General features: G+C 38.6%; 2 protein-coding genes across 4 annotated transcripts in view; one reads left to right on the forward strand and one right to left on the reverse strand.

Moving 5' to 3' along the window:
* Nucleotides 1-1,458: 1,458 nt before the first annotated feature.
* gpr137c (G protein-coupled receptor 137C) lies at nucleotides 1,459-16,792 on the reverse strand. Its single transcript, NM_001126693.1, is given in 7 exon segments — nucleotides 1,459-5,065; nucleotides 5,859-5,983; nucleotides 6,069-6,194; nucleotides 7,771-7,920; nucleotides 9,283-9,511; nucleotides 10,994-11,037; nucleotides 16,229-16,792. Coding segments are annotated over 7 exon segments (1,134 nt in total). The 5' UTR covers nucleotides 16,547-16,792; the 3' UTR covers nucleotides 1,459-4,923.
* A 177-nt stretch (nucleotides 16,793-16,969) lies between these two features.
* Nucleotides 16,970-23,168, forward strand: part of txndc16 (thioredoxin domain containing 16) — a 41,020-nt gene continuing 34,821 nt past the window's right edge. The window contains exons 1-3 of one of the 3 annotated variants that reach the window (XM_018096314.2): nucleotides 16,970-17,054; nucleotides 20,455-20,559; nucleotides 21,320-21,396. The gene's annotated coding sequence lies outside the window, so the exon portion shown is untranslated. 3 annotated transcript variants of the gene reach the window in all.

The raw sequence follows: 23,168 nt of genomic DNA on the forward strand, positions 1-23,168 counted from the left end.
TGATGATGAGTCCCTTTTATAAGTATGACACAGACAAAGGGGTACATATGCTCATAAGGGAAAATTTCATCAGATCTCACCCGTAGTATAGTTGGGCCCAGGTGCTCATGCCCCAGACCTTCAGCTAGAGGGAGCCATCATGGATACATCACAAACATCAAAATAGGCAGGCACTCTGGGATTTCAGTGGAAAGAATGGCAGTAGTTCACGAAAAAGTGAAGTAAAATCACAGTATATTTATTAAGCTAACACATGATACAGCAAGCCTTACGCGTTTCGTACCTTGCGGTACTTAATCATACCAACACAGCCTATGATTAAGTACCGCAAGGTACGAAACGTGTAAGACTTGTTTTATTATGTGTTAGCTTAATAAATATACTGTGATTTTACTTCACTTTTTCGTGAACTTCTGCCATTCTTTCCATTGAAATGCCAGAGTGCCTGCCTATTTTGATGTTTGTGATGTACCCTTTTTTAAGTATTCATCCTTCTTGAAAGTTTCTGTATTTTTGTGCTGCAGCATGGAGTTCATTTTATTTTGTTCCATTAATGCAAAATTCATTGTTTCTAACCCAAGCAAAGGTGGTGCAAATTGAGTGGAATTTATCATGTGAGCACAGACAGCAGTCTTAATAGTGACTGAAAACTCCTATGCACTAAGAGTTCATACTCCATATTACACTGGCAATTGGACTACTTGCTAGGTGTTTGTTACCTAAATCCTCTCTCATTGGCTGATTAACTGGCACATTTTTGGGTTTTTGCATTTTCTATTGTTACAAGGCTACTGTGAGTAAAGTACCAGTGTACAGGAAAATTGGCATTGGTCCTTTGTGGTTTCCAGTAACTGTCTGGTGGTGGAAAAGTTAAACTTCTGAAACAGGAAAGGTCTTGCTGGTGGTTTGCTTCCATGGGCAAAAGAATATTTGTTGGTATAAGGATTCAGGATGTTGCCCTCACAAATGCCCAGTAGACCAGTTTTAAAGAGTATATGCAGGAGGGTTTGTTATTTTGTGCTAAGTAAGGTAACATTATGTTAGTCTAAACTGTGCCCCATTTTAAAGAGCACATGATACATATACCAAATTACTGGCTTGTATAATTTCCTGCAAGTAACTTTATATACTGTGGCCCTCAAATACAATAATAATAACACATATGAGGTTTTCTGTGCATTTTTGTATGGCAAACATCCCCAGGACCCAATCTTTGTATGGTAAATTGCCTGAGGTTTCACGGTTCCTTTCATTGTGCATAAAAATTGTACATTATCTTATAGGTGTATATAAATATTTGGATTATACAGTGTTAATTAGTATAAATCCTCCACAAAGTGACTAAAGGTGTATGCTGTAGCATGAGGGACTTGTGTGTTCTTCTCTAGATGTTGAGTGCATTTTATGACAAAATATACCCAAGGTAGGTCCTTCATATTGCAAATAATCAATCCAGTCTGAGTGCAAATAAAACTTTATTTTCAAATGGTAGTGCTTCATTAGAGTTTGGTAAATGTGGAAAGTGTGTACATTCATTGGCCACTTACATTTTGATACTGCATGTTTAGTACCAGTGTTAAGCATTTAGAATCTTTAGTTGCCATGTGACTCTCCAGTGTTTGCTGAACTAGAACCACTTTTGTCTCCAGCCCACAAAGAATCTAGTTAGTGATGCTGGGAAATGTAGCTTAATAAGAGCTAGAGAAGCACAGCCCCAATGTGCTTTGGTGACTTCAGGTTTGGCTCTGGGTAGAGGCAATCTCTTGCCAATGACCGATGCATGCATTGGAGAAAATCAGCTGGCAAGCAGATACATTAGGTAGTGGGATGGCACCAACAAACACCCATAGTTACAATATTCAAGCATATTAACTCAGTCATGGCTGGGGCAGCACCTTTAATATCCTGAACACTGCCTGCCAAAATCTTTATATAAGAGGAAAATAAGTTCAATAAGGCAAATTTACTCATGTTCTACAAATTTCAATATAAAGCATTATCAGCACTGGGGCAGACCCTCTTTCTTTATAAGCAAGACACAGAACTTGGGGCTCACATTTCATTAAAGGATGGAAGAACAACAGATTCAAGTGCTGTGGTGCAAGAGGCATTTATGCCTTTTCTTCTTTCTATACTGTAAAGTGCACCTAGTGCTTCACAAAATCACTTCTCTCTTTTGTACTCTTTGGTGAAGGGAGAGGCGTTCTATGCAACTAATGGGCCAGTCAAAACACTTCTATGGCCTTACAATAGCATGAATAAGAGGTACTAGGCCCTCATTTATAAGTCTGGGATACAAAATATTTCTTTTGAGAAGCAAAAATAAAATTCCAGGGCATTTTGAGTACAAATTCTTTTCAGCAGACATTAGTAAACTGTTGCTGAACTACAGCATCCCACTGCTAGTTATAACTTGAAGTTTACTAGGAGTGTTAAGGTGGGGCGCCCATTATACAATCCTGTTTGTAAAAAGTTATGAAGAAGTTTGTTGTAACATGCATGCTACTGCTCATGACAATAGATGCTAGAACTGTAAACAACATTAGCTACCATTTACTAAAGAACCTTGTTATCACAAACTCCAATAGTCACCCAATAACTTCCTACCTTACTCGGTACTTGAGTTTGGGCACCAGGGTTCTTAGAGAAGTGCAAATAATAAAGCTTTATCTTGAATGCCAAGCAAACGTAATCACATTTGTTTTACAGAATAGAGCGCTCTCATTAGTCACTTAGTACCTTTCTCACTCTCTCTTCTGAATAGTAGATTTTTCACCAAAATTATCTGTTGTGCTTTCAAAGAACTCTCTTGCAGGCTAAGACTTTGCTCATGTTTTCATTTCAAATATCAAACTGAATAAAGTGAAAAGTAGCACAGTGAAATATTGCTCAAGTTGGCCTTGCTGGTGGAACAAAAACACAGAGCCGGTAATACATATAATAATACTATCAGCAAGTAGAAAATTCACAAGCCAAAATGTATCGAAGCCATACTGAGAGTCACAAATAATGTAGGTGAGAGACTTGCATTAATACTGACAGAAACCTTTCTGGTATGAGACCCCCCTCTATTTCTCCAGTATAAAATCCAAGCCAGCACCAAAAAAGGCATCGTTGGGCATGTACAAAACCCCAGAATTGCAATGCATGCACATACATTTATTTCACTAGAAAAAATCAGCATAAGCAGATAATGGGAAGCCTGTTCAATGTGTCTTGCCAGCAAAACATTAAGCCACAGGCTTTCTGGGCATGCCAGCACTGCTTGCAATTTCACAACTGAAAAGGTATGTTTTCATTTTGTGTGATGGTTAATATATGTGATGTTTTGTTTATAGACCATTTAAATAACCTATAACCTGCTTTCTCATTTCCAAACCCTGAACCCTAAAAAGTAGTTTTTAGGATATAACAAAGTAACTGTGCCAACAATACCATTAATTTTGTAACCACCCTTAAATGGTTAAATCTAGCAAATATGAATTTCTCTGAATATATTATACCCAACTGATGCTTTTAAGCCATTTAGCAGGCTTGCTCTACTACGGTACTAAATGTCATTAGACTGGCTAAAGAACAAGCCGAACTGCAACTAAACTAGAACAGAACTTTTACAAGTACTAGCCAAGTAACACTGGCAGCTCAGCTATGGGAAAAGGGAGGTAAAGTAAAAGCAATTTGTCTAAACAGTCACCCACTGCCATGTGCTTGAGAAGCAAACAAACATGCCACACTCCACCCTTATACATAGTTTGCCAGCAGCATTGGCCACACACAGGGAAGGTCTACTGTAAACAATGAAGATGTAGGGTTCTCTATATGTGCATGTGATCTGCCAAGCTAACCTATCATAGAATCACATGCCTGTTTCTTCTTGAGATGATGGATATTTAAGAACGGTCCATCTGTTATGAGTGTAAACTACCACAGATGAGTAGAAAATAGGGATTTCTGTCTTAATTCTCCTTACATTAAGCACTTCCTTGAAGGTTCATTATGGCAGAGCACATAATCCAGAGCACTTTAATGCTTGTTTTAGAAAAACATGGAAACCTTTTGTCAGAGAAAACACAAATGAAGATGGACAGGACGGCTATTAAAAGGAAAGTATCACAGAAAACCTGCAAATGTCATCTGTTAAGGCAAGTGTAAAACTAAAATGGTTTCATGTTTAAGAAGCAAAGCCAAGCTATTTTCCTTCTTGGGTCTATAACCAATGGTTTGGACTTACCCCAGTTTAAGAATGCACTTGTGTAGTCTTCCGGTTCTTATAGGAAGCACAAGTAACCTGTGTGATACTTTCCCTTTATTAACGCGCTATACCTATGCATCGTCAAGGCACTCCATGTAAGCAGTTAGAAATAACTTATCTGTACTGAATATTGAATAAGAAATTCTCTTCCAATGCAAAACCAGCAGTGAAAACAAAATAAAGTTCTATGCTATGAGTTTTGTCAGTTCTCTAATACCAAAAGTCACTTTTGAAGATATGTCTTAAAATAATAAAAATCCCCTTGCATTACAGAACACAGAGCTGTTGTTTCTTGTAGGCTGGCAGGCTTTATGAACAAGAGGAGAGCTGCTTGAAATGCTGAGATTTGACTCCATCTAAACTGGCTGGATTGCAGGTTTACCCAGTGCTATTTCTTGCTGGTAGAACCTGAGCCTGATGAATGGGAAACACAGGTGCAAATAGGCAATAATGTATACATCTATAGGCAAGAGTCCACCCAGCTGCCTTGAATAGTGCCAAGATTGGGTCTTGAGCTTAGTAACAAAAGCTAGGTTTGAGCGGCGCAGGAAACGGAATGTATGTGCCGATACCGTCATTTTTAAACGTAAACAAAAACACGAGCTGCCTGTTGTCTCCGGTTAATAGACAGCTGAAAAGGTGCAGTTCAATGGTGTGGTAAATAGCACCAGCTATGCCAGTGTTTGTGCTCCACATGTAAACAATATTGGAGTCCCTGAAGGAGGTCCATTAAGCAGAGGTGGCGAGAGGGCACAGCCGTTACTTGGACAAATTGCTCCATACCATGCAGATGTTTTGGGGGTAGAAGACAAACTTGAATAAAAAAGGAAGACATTAGTGGATATTATTGCGCTGCATATTATCACTTTTGCACAGTGGGGTTACAAGTAACAAGCACAAAGAATTGATGGTTATGGTTTAGAAAAGATTCAGACTGGGATTCAAAATAGGCCCTGGCATTTAAGTACAAAGAGGCCCAAACAGCGCCCTTCGACCCAATAAATAGTGACATGTAAATTTTACATGTCATCTCTATCTAGAAAGAAAATCCAGACCTACTCACAAGCAATGGGTGGCATTAAACATTAGTGAGCATGAAGCCTATCCCTTCAAACCTATCAGTTATCAGCAGTGAAATCCTGGGAGCCTACCAGCTGGCAAGCGTTTGCTCATCAATCAAGTCGCACAATATAATATTAGCCATATTTTCAGTTGGACAAATCGGTTTTAACTCAGAAGGGGCACAAAATTCTCTTGCAGATTCAGAGTAGTTACTGGGGATTTGGCTAATGCTAAAAGAAACAACCCCCACAAGGCAATTTACACCCACTCTGGCAATATGTATGTATGCATACAAACACTATGTAGGGTAAATCTACAACAGTATTACAGCATGACAAAAAAAAAATCTGTTTTTTTCACCTATTTTACACTTTTTAAGTTACAAATGAAACCAGCAAAAAGAAATGCAGTTAATTACAAAGTGATTAGTATAAGTCTGGAAACAGACAGGAACTATACTAACTAATCTAATTTATTTATGCCATGCACACACAATGCAATAAACTTCAAATGGATATCTCTCACAGGTTTTGCACAGCATTACCTTCCTCGTTCCCCTCTAGCAGAAGCAAGCCTTGGCAAGTCATCATCACTATCGTATCTTCGAGGGTTATCAAAAAAGTATGCTCGGGATCCAAAACTGTGACTGTTCACCATCCCTGCAGCTTCCTATATAAGAGAGCATGTAGTAAAATGGCAAGGTAGAAATGCTGTGCTTTCAAAAGAATCATTTTGCACAAAAATAAATACTCACCAGGTTTTGGCTTAACCTTTTTGCACGAAAGAAATACACCATCAAGCCCATTGGCAAGAGCTCACAAAGGAGAATAATAATTCCAAACAGCAGATATTCTAGGCCAATAACATCCTCTGTAACAGCCTAAGAGTGAAAGAGAAAATAGAGTTCATGTTGATATATATTTAAAGCAAATAACGATAGCGTGTTTCACTTACATTAATTCTTGACGCTCTATAAGCAAGATTCCCACATAGAGAAACAATTAGTGACTGGTAATGTAAAAAGTAGCTAAGAAGCCACTTCCTAAACTCCATTTTTAACTCCATATAAGTCTATGTTAATTTGACACAGTGTAGCCTTCTCAACAGAAATGCAAATGAATCTAATTTCATTATTTTACTATAAATATTCATTGACCTGAGTATGTAACAAAGTGCTGTAAAGCATGATACTAGGTTTGATGCAAGTTTGAAAATTGCAGGGGATCTTTACCCCAAAAATGGTCACTAAGGAAAGATAATGTAATTCTATGCAAATTTCTAATAACTTTAAACCACTGCAAATACTTATTTCTACTTGGAATTTCTATTGAAGGCATTACTTGTTTGACTGTTTATATCCTCTGCACTCCTGGTTCTGACTTCTGAAACAATGAAAAAGTTGTCTGATTAAGATCTGATTAAGAGGCCCGGAGGAGAACAGACTCCTGTTATATTGTTTTAAAAGTCAGACCCAGAGAAAAGAGAGAGATAAAAATTATTTTCTACTGCAATTTCATTTATAAATTACTGTAAAACAGAAAAGGTGTAAGTAATGTACACTGGAAAGAATTATAGTCATGTGCATACATCCTGTGTCACGTTCATGTAAAATACCAATATTTGACCTTTATTTGAAAGATGATGTAACCGATCAAAAAAACCTTGTTCTTTTAGTTGAATTAATGATTGCAAAGTGAGATATGTTTTTTTCTTCTGCCAGCATCTAGCATCTCAATGGGATTTAGAAACAGGTCATAATTTGGCCATTCCAGACCCTTCCATTTCCCAATAATGTTCTGGTTCAGACATTAAAAAAAGCTTCTTTTCTTTTAACTTAAATTAGAATGATGAGCACTTCATCCCATTTCATGATATTAACATTTCCTACAGGGTAAATATTTCACCAAACCAGGAAGAGTTTCTTAACACTTATCTGATCACCTGTCACACTGAGCAATAGAGCAGCTTAAATAAGTGTCAAGACTTCCTGCTTCAGTGAAATAAGCTTTAGCCATTCTGCTTGGCCCTTGCCCCAGCTGAACAGTAGGACTTAAGGTTATACTTCATGACATAAGCAGGTTAAGAACCTCTAATATGACAAAAAAATATCAATATCACAACAAATGGAAAATGTAAATTCTATAACTGCTCATAAGAACACTTTGACCATTTTCGTCATAAGTTTTACTTTAGGTCTGTTTAAAAACTTGCCCATTATTGGAGAATTATGGTGTAGATTAAACTAATAATTAATTGCCCAGTGAAGGCATTTTCATCCCTATCATTAATAGAACAACTCCTTGGCAAAGGCAAATGCTGAGAAAGACAGCTGCTGAGAGTATACTACAGCAATGTATCTTTATTAATACACAGGAATATTTCATTTTTGCCAGAGCCCCCTTTATTAGTAAGACAGTATGCCTATAGCCAGTGGCAAAATAGTATTTAGTACTTACATGATCAGAGACACCATTCCATCCATAGCTAAAAGGACTTGGCTTGTTCTCTGGAGATATAGAAATTACAACCAAATTGTAGCAGGCCCTCAAAATATAGAGTAAGCTAATTACTGATCCCGTTACAACTGCTTGATGCCCAGATGTGCCCTAGATGGAGGTAGAAAAAAAAAAACCACGTCAAGTCTCCTTGTTTGTTTGAAAACCAGCAAGTGCAAATCACCTCTTAAAATGTACAGCATCTGCAAGGTTAGTGTATGGCTTTCCCTGTGGTTTAAAAGAAGTTGTGTGATCTTCTGAGGGAATGTATTTAATATCAATCATGTTTTGTCTGTAGCTTCTCCACAGGTTGTGGCATTGTTCTGTTACTGTATATTGAAAGCACCGCCACATAAAACTCATGTAAAATAATACTGCAAGTAACAGTGAATTGAGAACCACAGCAACTTTAAACAAAGCATCTCCCAGGAATGTTAGACCCTTCTTTGAAATCACTTGGGTAGGCTCTAAAACATATGGTGTTTCCAAGAAACAAGTTGTTTCAAAGAACTGAATATTTTTTAACTTTATGAGGGAAACTGTGACCGAAGGAAACCAGCTGGACATAAGGGAGTAGAGAAAGTTGCTATCTTATAAGCATTTGACTGTCCTAAACACTGTCTTAATGTAGGTACTCCTTTAATCAGAATTCCCAGCAAATAGAGGGAGGGTAGATTTGGTATTAAAGAGATTATTAAGTGATTCTTATAGTAATATCTGATAATTATTTTAGTTGAACACAAAACAATAAGTTATAGGGACTTTGTAGCACTTTCAAGTAAGACAATTACTTCAATCACTCTTACAGTGTTCCACAAGCCAAATATACTGAAGCTGGAGCAGACTACTTCTAGAACTTACTGACAATTGTGTATGTGTTTATATACATAAGAGTACCATCAATTAAAAGGTTCATTTGCTAGTTTTGATGGAAGAATGTTAGTAATCCTATTACAATATGTATAGTCTCAATGACCAGTGACATTAGCACCTAAAATGATTCTTCAGGAGAGGAGTCATCAATGAGAGTTACATTTAAAATAAAAGAAGAATAAAAGGGCATGTGTATGCTTTTCTCTGCCTGCATTTTGTAGGCAGGTGGAGAGAAGCGGATCTGCTTCTATAGGCTCCTATGTCTAGCTGCACTGAGATGCAGTGTTGGCCTGAGTGAAACATGGAGCGGAGATCAGCCCAATAATGCTCGCTTTCATTTTTTTAGGCCTAATTTTCACTCCATGTAGCTCCATCACTGTGCTTGTCAGTGCAGCTAGACACAGGATCATATAGGGGTGGATCAGTTTCTCTTCATCTGCCTACAAAACACAGGTGGTAAGAAGGGGACCAAGAACTATTTTGGAATAAGCATTTTGTTAACAGTATTTAGTTGATTACCATGTGCTGATAAGTAATCAACTTGTGGAGGTAAAGGGATCACAAATGTTTATAGAAAACTAGTAATGCTTATATACAAACCTTAGATTCCAAGTAGACATAGGCTGGGGACAAGTTTGCAATTTTGTAGGTGTTCTTCGCCAATGTAAGTGAACAAGCCGCAAAGAGACAATCACTAACTATCGTTCTTGTCATGGTTATCCAACCTTGCTGGTCAGCCGATACGCTGCCATAAGTAATCAGGATACAGCACAGGTTGACGACCAAAAAAAGAAGGCATGTGAATAAAAATCCCAAACGAAGAGGAGTTCTGCAAAACACAAGGGGAAAATTTAGAAAACGGTTAATAATTTTTAAGAAGTGTGTGTGTGTGTGTGTGTGTGTATATATTTAAAAATTCTAGGGACTGGAAATTGAATAGGAGTCAGAATATAGAGGCACACTGTCTTACAATACCAGCGTCACAAAAAAACCCCAACTAATTCTATGATTAGATTTTTCTTTAAATAATTTTTGTATTTAGTAAAACATAAAAGGGAAGTGCATATGCAAATGTTCTCTAATGTCTCTTCTATCACAATGCTGATATTCTTGTCATGGCTTTTAGGAATAAGATCAGGATTTTACTGGGCCACTGAAGGACTATCAACTTTTTGCTTTTAAAAGCACTTCATTGTTCAGAGATATCAACCCCTCAAGGAACTGAAACAAGATAATTTCTGGCCAGGCCCAAGGTCCACAATGAGATATTACACCCCTAGCTTCATCCCTTCTAGGGATATAAATATAGGCTACTCTTTAGGTTTTAGTGTTTGTACTGTTGCAAGACAAACTATCACTCTTTAACACCAGCTTCACTTCCCTGAATATTGATGCAAATCAGCCTGTTTGAGTGGCTTAAATATCACTGCAAAACAGCATGCAAATCTGGTATATACCTACCGTCAAAAAATTACGGCTGTTATTGCCACAAAAGGTCACTGTAAAAAAAATAGTACAGTGTATATGATGAATACCTATATAAACAGTGGTGCTCCAGAGTTTGGCAAGTTACCAGGAGTATATAAAAAATCAGGATCCTTAATGGCCAGTCAAAAAAGGACCAAAGTGAATGGGACATGGCCCCCAGATTTAAAGGACAAATCAAGCAACAAAATCTAAATAAGTCCCACACTTCACACAACATATTTAAATGTCCATTCAAATGTCCATATTAAAAATATACAAACATCACAAAATGCCGCCTTACACATTTCCTACTGGAATTCAACAGCAACAGGTAAGGTTTATTTTTTTCATAAAACTATACTTGACATATCTTTTTTTTTTTTTTTTTTTTTTAGATAAGAACATAAGAATCCTCTTATTTTTTGCCTTTAAAACACCTTTAAAGAAACGCCAGGATTGTGTTGAGCAGGGCCAAAGATAGGTTTCAACTAATGTATCATATTAGAACAGTTAGAACACATCCAGCACTGCTCCAGAGAGTAGGTAAATATTTCAAACTTTAATATAAGATAAATGACCAAAAATAAAAAAGGTAATCAATTAAAAAAAGTCTAAAAGTTATTTTTCTTAGTCTTTATTTTTACTGACATGAGGCCATAGTGAAACAAAAGCTCTGAGAGACTTAATTATTCCTATCTTATGTTTAATACAATCACAAACATCAAAATATATATTCTTATAAAATTAAATACATTAAACATTTTCCTGGTTACTGGTATATAATGAACGTATTCCAGATCATAGTAATACTTCAGCTTGATTCTGGGTATAGTGAATAACTTACTTGTATTTGTTAAACTCTGGAGAACACCTGGCTTTAAAAATAACCTGAGGGGGAGGAAGAAAAAAAGGAAAAAATAAATCCAAGAGGATTAAATATTCACAAATGTCACATAGTAATATATTTCTCTACTGCAAATAGAAACATAACAAAATACATTAGAAATTCTTTATTAAAAAAATTCAGTTAGCCTAATTCTTAAAACTGTAAGTGCAGATGAACCCTAACCCACAGAATATGCCCACTGCCCTTTTACCGAAAGTGGTTTAGATAGCGGATAGAGGTGGTTAAGATCAGTGTAGTAACTACCAGCAGAAGAAGGTGGGCATTGGAAAAGAGCTGGATCTCACTGGGGCCTGTCCCCAAAAAGGCCCACTGCACTGTAATACAGTGTGGAGGACTGTGTTAGGAGAGCCTGGTGCAAAAGGGGTATATCTATACTTATGCCACTGCCTATTCATACCCTTTTGGATTTATCCATATTTGCTTGTCATACAACATTTATGCAGTGAATGTTTTCACCTATTTTGCCTTATCTTTGAATAATTCTCTCTTAACACTAGTTAACATAAATTTGCCCTACTATATCTAGTGTCTCATGGAGGCTGATTTCGGGTTTGTATCGTTTTTAAATTCATTAAGCAACCTTATTGTTTTGGAATATGTAACTTACTGAGGAAGCAATGTTTATGCCAGGTTGCCTAAAATAGCTTTATATTGCTTAGTTGTAATTCTACTATGCACTGTTAAAAACCATCTACACTGCCTCCAGTGATACGGTTGCCAATACTGTAACCAATCCGCTACTGGGGATAAAAGGAGCAGAAGCTGAAGGCTTTATTGGCAGAGGCCCAGTCAGATATATGAAAAAGTAGCAAGAGACTAATAAAACATATTCCTTTCTTCCAAAGATCATAACTGCAGTCTGTAAAGTCATTAAAAGGTAAACAAAACTATGTAAAGATTTGTTTGTTTGTTACCTCTAGGGCAGAGTAGTCCCTGCTTGCTCCCCCCACCTGTATCACCCCCACTGACCAAGCATTCCTTACAAAACAGATTATTTCATTTGTTATTGGATCTTGGTTACAAGTAATTTCTGAAGGACAGTCCTCGAATATTAATACTTTGACAAATTTAATGGTTTTTGGGTATCAAGCTATTCAAAAACACAGCAAAACACATTTGCATTTCTTTGTTTAAAGCAGACTTTTCTCAACTTTCACTATGATACATTTAGCGGTAAAGAGCGGCCAACAACAGGAAATGAAACTGCCCTGTAACACTTTACATATAGTGCTCACTTTGTCAGCATTTAGCTAAATGGAACTGGCCTGCTCTAGAGAATTCTATTAATCCAAGACTGTGTGTATTGCATGTTTGTAGATGTGTAAAAATAAAATCCAGAACTTGATAAGTCAAACAAACCATATAGGTTTATGGCACAAGGGTAGAAGGAGCAGAACCCAGAACTACCCATGTCACCTCTTACTATTAATGGAAAACACCTGGTAAAGACAATTGGTAAAGTGATTTAAAGGAGAAAGAAAGGTAAAAACTAAGTAAGCTTTATCAGAAAGGTCTATATAAATACAGCCATAAGCACTCACAGAAACGCTGCACTGACTTCTCTGTAAATTAGCTGTAGATTAGTTGTGTCTGTTTTCCTCTGCCAGAGACACGCAGCTTTCAGCTCTCTCCTCTCTACTGCTCCCCCCTCCCTTAAGAATGCTAAGAACTCACTCCCCCCCTTACGAATGTGGATCTAAGCCAAGCTGACTCATAGGGGGAGATTTATTAAGACACGAGCGCTCGGCGCGTTCATTCAAACGATCACAGTGTATTTTCGCCAAAATTCGAAAAATTTGGAAAATTACCTTGTTGCTAAGGACACTGACCCAACATAGAAGAAGTGTATATATTACCATTGCAAAGCTGCACTACGCCAATATACTAATACTAAAAGTCTGTTTCCAGTGAATGCCCCCTTTAACTGCTTCTTTTAGAGGGAATTGCATATACTATACAGAATGATTCATCAAATTCATACTTTTTGCATTCAGTACAATACTGAACACTCGCAAAAATATTTAATGAATTCAGAATAGAATCAAAAAAATGTTTAAAAAATGCCTCAGTTGTGAACAAATAATTTGTTACATTCAGTCCAAGGTTTTAAACTTAAATGAACTACTGAATGAAGTACTGCAAATACTGCAAAAATATTTGGATTCAGGCAAATACATTATAGATTGTAAGCTCTACGGGGCAGGGACCTCCATCCTCATGTGTCTTAACTTATTGCAACTGTAACTGTATCTTGTATTTATTTGTATTTATTGTTATACTTTGTATTTATCTATTATCTTATTAACCCCCTGTTTGTATTAATGTATTCTACTGTACAGCGCTGCGTACATAAGTAGTGCTTTATAAATAAAATTATACATACATACATACAAATACCAAACCAAATGCTGGATTTCGTGCATTCCTAGTTATATAGGGGAAATACAAATGTTATAATTACAACAGAGCCCCCAACCCAAAGGGCTAAACTCCATGAGAGATTTTGTAGGAAGGCGTTGAACCAACAAAACGCATCCTACAACTATAATGGGACTGATATATAAATAGACATGATTTTTTTTGCCACCTGACATGACACGCTTGTCAAAAGATAACACTGCATGCTACATCATCATCTGATGGATAAAATCTGATAGTGTCTGACAGACTTTTTTTTTTTTTCTCAGTGAAATACACTGACTGTTGGATGTAGATGCAGTAACAATCCGACAACACCACAATCTAACTTTACATTAGATCAGATTTTGTGCTGTGCTGTTGCATGACAAGATCATATAAAATCTGACCCAGAAAATCTGATCAAAATCTCCAATGGAGTTTAGTCCATAGTCTCTCTTACTGTTGGATATTTTTTTTTTTTTAAGTTTTTATTTTTGCATTTTTCAACTTAACATAAAAAGTACAAAAAAAGAACAAAATCAGAGGTGAAGCAGGGTGAAAGAGTAAGGAAGAGGGAAGAGAGGCAGAGTGTAGAGCTGGGGAGATTGGATGTTGTTGGATATTTAACATGAACCTGGTTTGACACCTCTACCCGAACCTTTTAGGCCTCTTTCTTAATAAGTTTCATGTAACATGATCTGATGATGCCTTACTAATGTTGATAATGGACAAATCAACATTGGTTTCCCTAAGCAAGAGGAAATCCTAAGCAGTATTATAATTATCATGCTTTATTTATAAAGTGCCATCATATTACAAGATGAGATATTTCATATCAGTCCTTGCCTCAATGGAGCTTACAATTTCAATTCCCTATCTAATTTAAACACACTATGGTCAGTTTTAACAGGATCTAATTAACCCTCCTGTATGTTTTTGTTGCGTGGAAGGAAACCCACACAAGCACAAGGGGAACATACCATGCACTGAAGACTTTGACTCCTCTTTCACAAGTTATATAAATCTGCAATTGTAACCAACTGGCCTTAACTTGTGCACTAACCTAACCACAACGGAAAAGTGGATTTTTAGACAACCAAATAACTCAAAATATTAAATATCTCTTTAAAATGGCTGAAATATATGTTGTATATCCAGATGTAGGTATTGTTGTGGAACCCCTGCTACAATGGGGCAAAATCTGTTGTTCACTCCGGAAATGGGAACCCAGTACATTAAGATGTTAACGCCAAAACTCAAAAAGCACCAGGCAAATGCACTGGATCAAACAACCTGAATTATGATTCCTTAGTGATTGGAAATGTACAATAGCCTTGTGTTTTAAATACATGAAATTATTAAGAATACATACATATTTATGATCCTTTGTATTTACTATATATACTAGGACATTTTTAATTATTAATTAGGGATACATAATATGGCATCAGATGAACTGTACATTCACATGTATTTCAAATGCTAACTTTACCGCAGAAAGGACAAATGATATTTAACAAGAATACCATAAAACAATTCTTTGACACCAAGAAATCAAAGTATTGCTGATTAGATCCAGCTCTTTCTACTAACAGGAACAAAAACCATGTGAGCACTAGACTTGGATCATAAATCAGTCCCCTGGGATAAGGGAGAGGCAGATTAACCTAGACTGAAACGCTGCAACAATAACAGACTACTGATTATGTAATCAGGTGGTGACATAATAACTGGAAAGACTAAAGTTTACTCAAATACAGAAATGGGTACATTAGGGATGTGCAAAGAGAAGTCCTCCAGCTGTTGCCAAACACTTGGCACCTCTAAACTATTCAGTTCATACAGCTTCCTGGGCATCGGTGTTGCGGTCCATCCACTTTTCATTACTAAAGCCTCATATCTTTTATCCCTTAGTCACCGCTGGAAAACAAGACACGCTCAAGCTGTGATAATTAGGATTTTAAGATTTCTGACGTACAAGCTAAGTGAAGCAGAGCTGTTTAACTAGAGAAATTCCCTCCTTTTATATAGCATTCCCTAAGAGTGCCAACATATTCTGCATTACTGCACAATATAAAGTATTAACAGATGCCCACTGGGAGTCATACAACAAGCAACTGGAGGGCTGCAGGTAGTTCATGTCTGATGGAGAACACTGCATAGAATTGATTACATTCAATAAAGAGGGAAACTAAATGAAAAGCATTTAGCAGAAGGTGTAGTCTTGTAAAGGAAAGACAGATGATTAGAAATAAGAGATTACAGCAAATGTAAAAAATTGTGGGAAAATGACATGGAAATGTAATATTATATAAAATGGGAATTATAGTGCAATCACATCTGGTGGCCCAGGTTGACAATCAGTGTCTTAAATAAAAATGTGAAATCTGCCTTACTGATTTCTATTTAGGGTTCTCTAGGAAGAACATGCACAAGTAGGGCCAGGAATCAGGGCTAGCATTCATTTTATGGCCAACTTGAAGCCCAAAACGGTTATCCAACAGATGCTTTAATACAGTTTCCCATGAGAAACCTGGCTCTCTTTCCTATTAAAGAGTTGCTGGGAGTTGTAGTCCACTAGCAGCTGCTTGGACATATCTATTATACAAAATACAAAAAGAGAGGAGGGGGTGTGAGGCTGAAGCCAGAACCAGGGCAAGCTGCCTCTTGCTCCCCCTACAGTCTCACCATGATACCTGGGTAAGCAAGCGGTTAAAGAGTGATGTCACCCCCAAGTAAATGGTGCAAAAGCAAAGGGAAACGGCAACTTACCTGCGAAAAATAAACATTAAGGAGACACAAAGTGGAGAACTGCAAGCACACAGGGCAGCAATACAGGAGCCAGCTGGGGAAAGGTTGCAGGTCATTGGACTGGGCACAGTTTTTAAGATAAAACGAGAAGAGAACGGTCCTAAAAGATGCCCACAGGAGGCACAGGTACAGGAAGAGGCTCTGGTAGCCGAACCTCTTCTGTTTGTAGTGTAAAAGCAGCCAGAGCTGCACGTATATGGTGAGGAAGAGTGCAGAACAAAGCACCGTGTACAGCACCGTCAGTCCCAATTCCACTGCCCAAGGGATGGCTGCTTTCATTGTCAGCCCCAGGGAACACTCTCAGACAGATATTAACATTGGAGGGCAGGGAAGGCGCTAATGTTGCCCGACAGGGGGGCGTGCGCTAGTCCGTGACTCCTATGGCAATAAAAACAAAGAAACCAAAAAAAGGTCACTTAAAAATGCTGAGCGAACAAGTAATGTTCAGCCAATTAAAAGCACCAAGGGAAGCAGCTCTCTTTCCTTTCCCTCACACTCTCGCTGTCCCCCTATCCCCTTGTCTCCTCTCCTCCTACTGCAGTTCTCTTTCTGTTCAAAACAACTCTGCTGGAAGAGATCAGCTGAGCCAGACCATTTGAGGCGCTCGCAATTCCTATTGGCTGCGCTTAGCCCCGCCTTTCAAAAAGTCTGTTTTTTCATTGGACTTGATTGCTGTCACTTTGAACAGGACGAGCCATCCTTTGTGGTCCTGCCTAACCAGCTGAATTGATTGGAGGGGAATTGACCTGCTAAGAACAGAATCCTACGTTCATTGGGAGGCTCAGATGTCTGTCATTTCTTTGTCTAGTCGCTAATGCTGCCTACTTATTTATCTTGATTGCCGCTGGACTGAGTTTGATACAAAAGGACTGGGCTGTATTTTGTTTTTGGTACTTCTCAAAGTAATGGTCACTTATAGAGTGTAGTAATCGACAAGAGAGGGTTGAGATGTAAACGCGGGGGTTGCGAGCCACAGGAGGAAGTGTGTGTTAGGTATAGGCATGGCATAGGCGGGCTGCGCACGCAGGCAGGGGGTGTGAGAGCAGAGGGGCACAGGAAGTAAAGGGAATAGGATGCTTTCAGAGGAAGACTGGCCGCAGAGTATGGACCTTAACCTGGGATGGTAAGAACTGCAGGCATTTGTGGTGACTGGGGACTCTCTGGGATTAAAAAGAAATTCCAGGGTCTCTGGGCAGATATGCTTTCTAATGACTTATTCATTACTGCTTCTGAGCATCTTACAGTTGCACTGTTTAGTAGATGCTCAGACTGACAGCTCTAAGAAGCATTTGCTAAAGTGCATTCTGGCAGCTTGCTTTATTTAGAAGTGTCTGTGTTGATTTGCCCTAATGCAGCAGTGCAGTACACATACCTGTCACTTTACAGGACCCAGCGCTTGCAGCAGATTCCAGTTAACTTTGAATGGGGTATTACCCTTAGGGAGCAGAGACAACAGTCAAAATCACCCAGTCTGACATTGCTCTCAACTAATTACATGGTGACTGCTGTCACTACTTTCTTCATAGCTATGTAGGGATGCACCAAATCCACAGTTTTAGGATCCAGCTGAACCTTGAACCATTTGCCAAAGATTAGGCAGAATACCGAACCAGCTGGGTGTATGTTTACTAAGAATAGAGATAATTGGTAACAACCAATTGGGTCTTTGCTTTGATTTCTAACTTGTAGGTGACGTATTAAATCTTATTGCTGATTGGTTGCTATGGGCAACATCTCCAATCTTAGTAAACACGCCCACAGATCCTAATTTGCATATGGGTTAAAGGGTTAAATAAGAAAACAAATAGGCAATACTCATTGCAAAAGAGGAAATCCCTTGATGTCCTTTCACAGCCTGTAAAATCTTGAATTCAAGATAAGAGAATGAATACTTATTCCAGAACAATTGCTGGGTATAAAAGATTAAAAAAGGATCATCATCATGACTGTTAAAACCTGACCTGTGTGAATAATTAAAACAGCACATGGTTCCCAACTTCTGTAACTGGTAATAGCTCCTGTCAGTCAAAGCACAGTCCTAAAAGATAGGAACAGTTCTGGGTATGGTGCAACTTTTTAAGGAGCTTTTCTTGTACGTAAAGGAGAAGGAAAGTTATTTTGACATTTTATTGCCAATAGATTGGCAACATTAGTGACACCTAGAGCAATATATTTATTCTGCAGAAAGCATTACCATACCTGAGTAAAGAGCCCTAGAAGCTCCATTTGATTAAGACAGCGGCTGCCATTTTAAGTAGCTTCGTGCTTGCAGCTCTAGCCCTTGGTAGCTCAGATGACACATTCCCAAGGGAGCAGGAGGGAGTTCTTAGCATTCTTGTGGGAGGGGGGTGCTTTAGAGAGGAGAGAACTGCCAACCTCTGGCCCCAGGAATGAAGGCTTTTTCTGAGAGAGGAAGTTAGATACCTAAGAACATGTTTACAAAAGAAATCCTGTGTTTCTTTTGATAGAGGAGTCAGTGCATCTTTTCTGAGAGTGCTTATGGCTGTATTTACATAGACCTTTCTGATAAAGCTTTCTTAGTTTTTACCTTTCCTTCTCCTTTAATCTAATGTGGATGTGTATAAACAGTTTCCTGTGCTGGGGGCAAGTCATTTGCATTAGTTCCACATCTTGTGGACTGTGTATGAACACAGAGCTTAGAAGAAACATTTCTGCCCTTTTATCAGGGACCTGTGAAAAAATGCAGGCCGAGAATCAGCCCCTACCATGGCACCATCCTGCTACCTTGCCTGCACTCAGAAGCATTGTGTCTGCCCAGATGCAGGCAGACGTGGAGAATATTGGCTGTGAAATGCAAACTCCAATTTCGGTCGCATCTGCCTGCACCCTGGCGGAGACAATGCTCTGGGGTGCAGGCAAGGTTGCAGGCTGGTGCCAGCATAGGGGCTTCTTGTGTTTGTCTTGCCTGTGTTTTTCTGCAGGCCACAGCAGCATATTTTCAGCCTGGGGATAGATGCAGGCTGAGAATGCGCCCTGACACTTTAAAAAAATCTGCATGTTTTGCCTGCACCCAGAAGCAATGCTTCAGCCTGGGTGTAGGCACACACAGCATATTTCAGCTTGAAACTGGTTGTATATGCAGTTTTATTTTCAGCTGAAACATGCTGCGTTTGCCTGCATCCTGACCGAAGCAATGCTTTTGGGTGCAGGCACAACTTGCAGGTTTTTAAAGCAAAGGGGCAGATTCTTTGGCTGCGCTTATCCACTGGCCGAGAATCTGCCGGTGTGGCACTAGCCTAAACCTTCTCTAAATAGAATATGAAATTTAATTCTTGTGGTACTGTTGTCAGATGTTAGGATCAAGGGCAATAGTTCCCAAATTGTGGGGCTTCCCTCATTAGGGGTACTTGGATCAGTGGCTAAAGTCAGTGTCTGAAGGGCAGTTGGGTAATATTTGGAGAACCTGCTTTTGTACTCTCATATATAATACTAAAAGCTGAGCTTGTAAGTCAGTACAGTCAGTTTTTCGTAATGATCGGTATTTGGCGATTTTTCGGAAAATTATCGCGACTTTTTCGTTGCCATTCCGAATGTTGCGCAAAATCTGGCGATTTTTTCGTAGCGTTAAAACTTGCGCGAAAAGTCGCGCCTTTTTCGTAGCCATTCCGAAAGTTTGCAAAATGTTGCGATTTTTTCGTAGCGTTCGGATTCATTCAAGCTTCAGTATGGTGACTTTTCTTGGGCCAGGTTGGAGCTGCAGGGTGCCATTGAGTCCTATGGGAGGCTTCCAAAATCATGCTAAGTCTGAAAGTTTCGCCCGCCGCTTACGAGCGCTCAATACGAAAAAGTCGCGACAAGATACGAGCGAATCGTAATGGCTACGAAAAACTCTCGTTTTTTCGCGCAAATCGTATTGGTAAGGAAAAAGTCGAGACAATTTCCGAAAAGTCGTAAAGGCGCCGAAAAAAAGTCGTAAAGGCGCAAAAAATACGAAAAAGTCGCAAAATGTTAATTTTCCAATCGGAATTTTTCCAATTCGAATTCGTGTCTTAGTAAATCAGCCCCTAAGTGTGAAAAACTTATAAACATACCAAATTGTGAAATATAACCGCTACTGATGTAGATTTTGGTTCCTTTGATATGGCCTACATGCTTACTAGTTCTGCAGGTATTTTATACTTTTTTAAATGCTGAAAATGTCAGATGCTGATGTGTTCCCTTTTTAGGCTGTAAATCTGTGCAGCTATGCCATGTCTTCAAGAACCTGCTAATTAGAATCCTGAGCAGACACTGAACAGGCTCATACCTCTTTCATGCTTTCAGATGAACAAGTAAGTGTGTATATATAAACAGAAAATTATCTTTTGTTGTTTGATTAACAGGCCATAGCTTTGTCAAACAGCTTTTAAGGGGTACTTGCGCACCCTCATTAAAGAGGCTTATCTTAAAGTTTGTAACCTGAATCATTAAACTGAAAAGCTGAAACATAAAAAAAGTCTTTTACATAATTGTGTGACGTCAACAAAATATTATAATAATGACAAATTTACACAGGGCACCCAGAAAGGCTACGCACAAGATTTTCACAGAGGAGTCACAGGATCAAAAAAAATGGAATAAATCAGAGGTTTATTGTGACCAACGTTTCAGCTCCACACAGGAGCGTTTCGTCATCCCTGACGAAAGCTCCTGTGTGGAGCTGAAACGTTGGTCACAATAAACCTCTGATTTATTCCATTCTTTTTGATCCTGTGACTCCTTTGTGAAAATCCTGTGTGTGCCGTCACTCCAGCCTGTGTACTCATTTTTTGCACAGGCACCCAGGTATCAATACTACCTCATGGTGTGCAGCTCTTCCAGCATTTATATATATATATATATATACATTTCATCATTACTCTCTGCAAGAAGCAAGTCCAATTTGATTTATGTGTTATTGTGTGATTTCTATATACCATGTAACTGTAGTTGCATGTGAAAATGCCATCTTTTTATATTAATATGTATATACCTTTACTTATGTGCAATATTTTAGACTTCTAGCTCTGTGCCAGTTTTGAGTTGCAACTAAAAACATGATTATATTTAAAGTCTTTTTTAGGGCATGAGCAAATTGCTGGTCCAGATAAGTAGTCTCAGTCACCTTGGTGAAATCACTTGAAGATATGGTAAGATATTGTCACTTCAATAGAAGTATCACTGAATGTATTTAGCTGCCTCTTGTGAACCTGGATCTGACTCCTTTATTCCCAGCAATTATTTTTCTGTTTAATAAACTCAGGTATAAAGTGCAGTGGCAGGTGCCCCTCCCCCGCAATCTATGTGTACAACACTAATTGTTCTCATACTGAAACCTGGCAAAGACCCAACAGAATGTGCATCATATAGACCCATTCCTTTAATCAACTCTGATGCCAAGATCTTAGCCAAAATTGGCCTCCCACTTAGCCCCCATACTGCACAAAGTAGTTGCGCCAAACCAGACAGGCTTTATGCCGGGCAAGTCAACAGATATAAATATCAGGAGACTGTGTACCAATCTGACCATCACTCATGAAAACCTAGGTAATAGAATAATGGCCTCACTTGACAATGAAAAGGCCTTTGACTCTGTCGAATGGTCATATCTGTGGGGCACAATGAAAAGAGTCGGTATTCCATCAACCTTCATCCAGTGAGTTAAGGCACTCTACACAAACCTGCTAGTTAGAGTTAGAACTAATTTCAAGATTTCACAACCCTTTCCTGTGTTATTTGCCAGAATAGTCACTTGTACAGTGGATATTAAAAGTCTACACACCCCTGGTAAAATGTCAGTTTCCTGTGCTGTACAAAAATGAGACAAAGATAAATCATTTCAGAACTTTTTCCACCTTTAATGTGACCTATAAACTGTACCACTCAATTGAAAAACAAACTGAAATCTTTTAGGTGGAGGGAAGAAAACCAAAAAAACGAAAATAATGTGGTTGCATAAGTGTGCACACCCTCTTCTAACTGGGCATGTAGCTGTGTTCAGAATTAAGCAATCACATTCCAAATAATGTTAAATAGGAGTCAGCATACACCTTCCATCATTTAAAGTGCCTCTGATTAACCCCAAATAAAGTTCAGCTGCTCTAGTTGGTCTTTCCTGACATTTTTTTAGTCGCATCCCCAGAGAGCTTCCAAAGCATCAGAGGGATCTCATTGTTAAAAGATATCAGTCAGGAGAAAGGTACAAAAGAATTTCCAAGGCATTAGATATACCATGGAACACAGTGAAGACGGTCATCATCAAGTGGAGAAAATATGGCACAACAGGGACATTACCAAGAACTGGACATCCCTCCAAAATTGCTAAAAAGGAGGAGCTGCAGGAATATCTGGCAAATATTGGCTGTGTGGTACATGTGACAACAATCTCCCGTATTCTTCTTATGTCTGGGCTATGTGCTAGAGTGGCAAGACGAAAGCGTTTTCTTACGAAGAAAAACATCCAAGCCAGGCTACATTTTGCAAAAACACATCTGAAGTCTCCCAAAAGCATGTGGGAAAAGGTGTTATGGTCTGATGAAACCAAGGTTGAACTTTTTGGCCATAATTCCAAAAAATATGTTTGGCGCAAAAACAATACTGCACATCACCAAAAGAACACCATACCCACAGTGAAGCATTGTGGTGGCAGCATCATGCTTTGGGACTGTTTTTCTTCAGCTGGAACTGGGGCCTTAGTTAAGATAGAGGGAATTATGAACAGTTCCAAATACCAGTCAATATTGGCACAAAACCTTCAGGCTTCTGCTAGAAAGCTGAACATGAGGAGGAACTTCATCTTTCAGCATGACAACGACCCAAAGCATACATCCAAATCAACAAAGGAATGGCTTCACCGGAAGAAGATTAAAGTTTTGGAATGGCCCAGCCAGAGCCCAGACCTGAATCTGATTGAAAATCTGTG

The sequence above is a fragment of the Xenopus tropicalis genome, chromosome 8 (genome assembly GCF_000004195.4).
Source record: "Xenopus tropicalis strain Nigerian chromosome 8, UCB_Xtro_10.0, whole genome shotgun sequence".
In the NCBI taxonomy this organism is placed as follows: Eukaryota; Metazoa; Chordata; class Amphibia; order Anura; family Pipidae; genus Xenopus; species Xenopus tropicalis.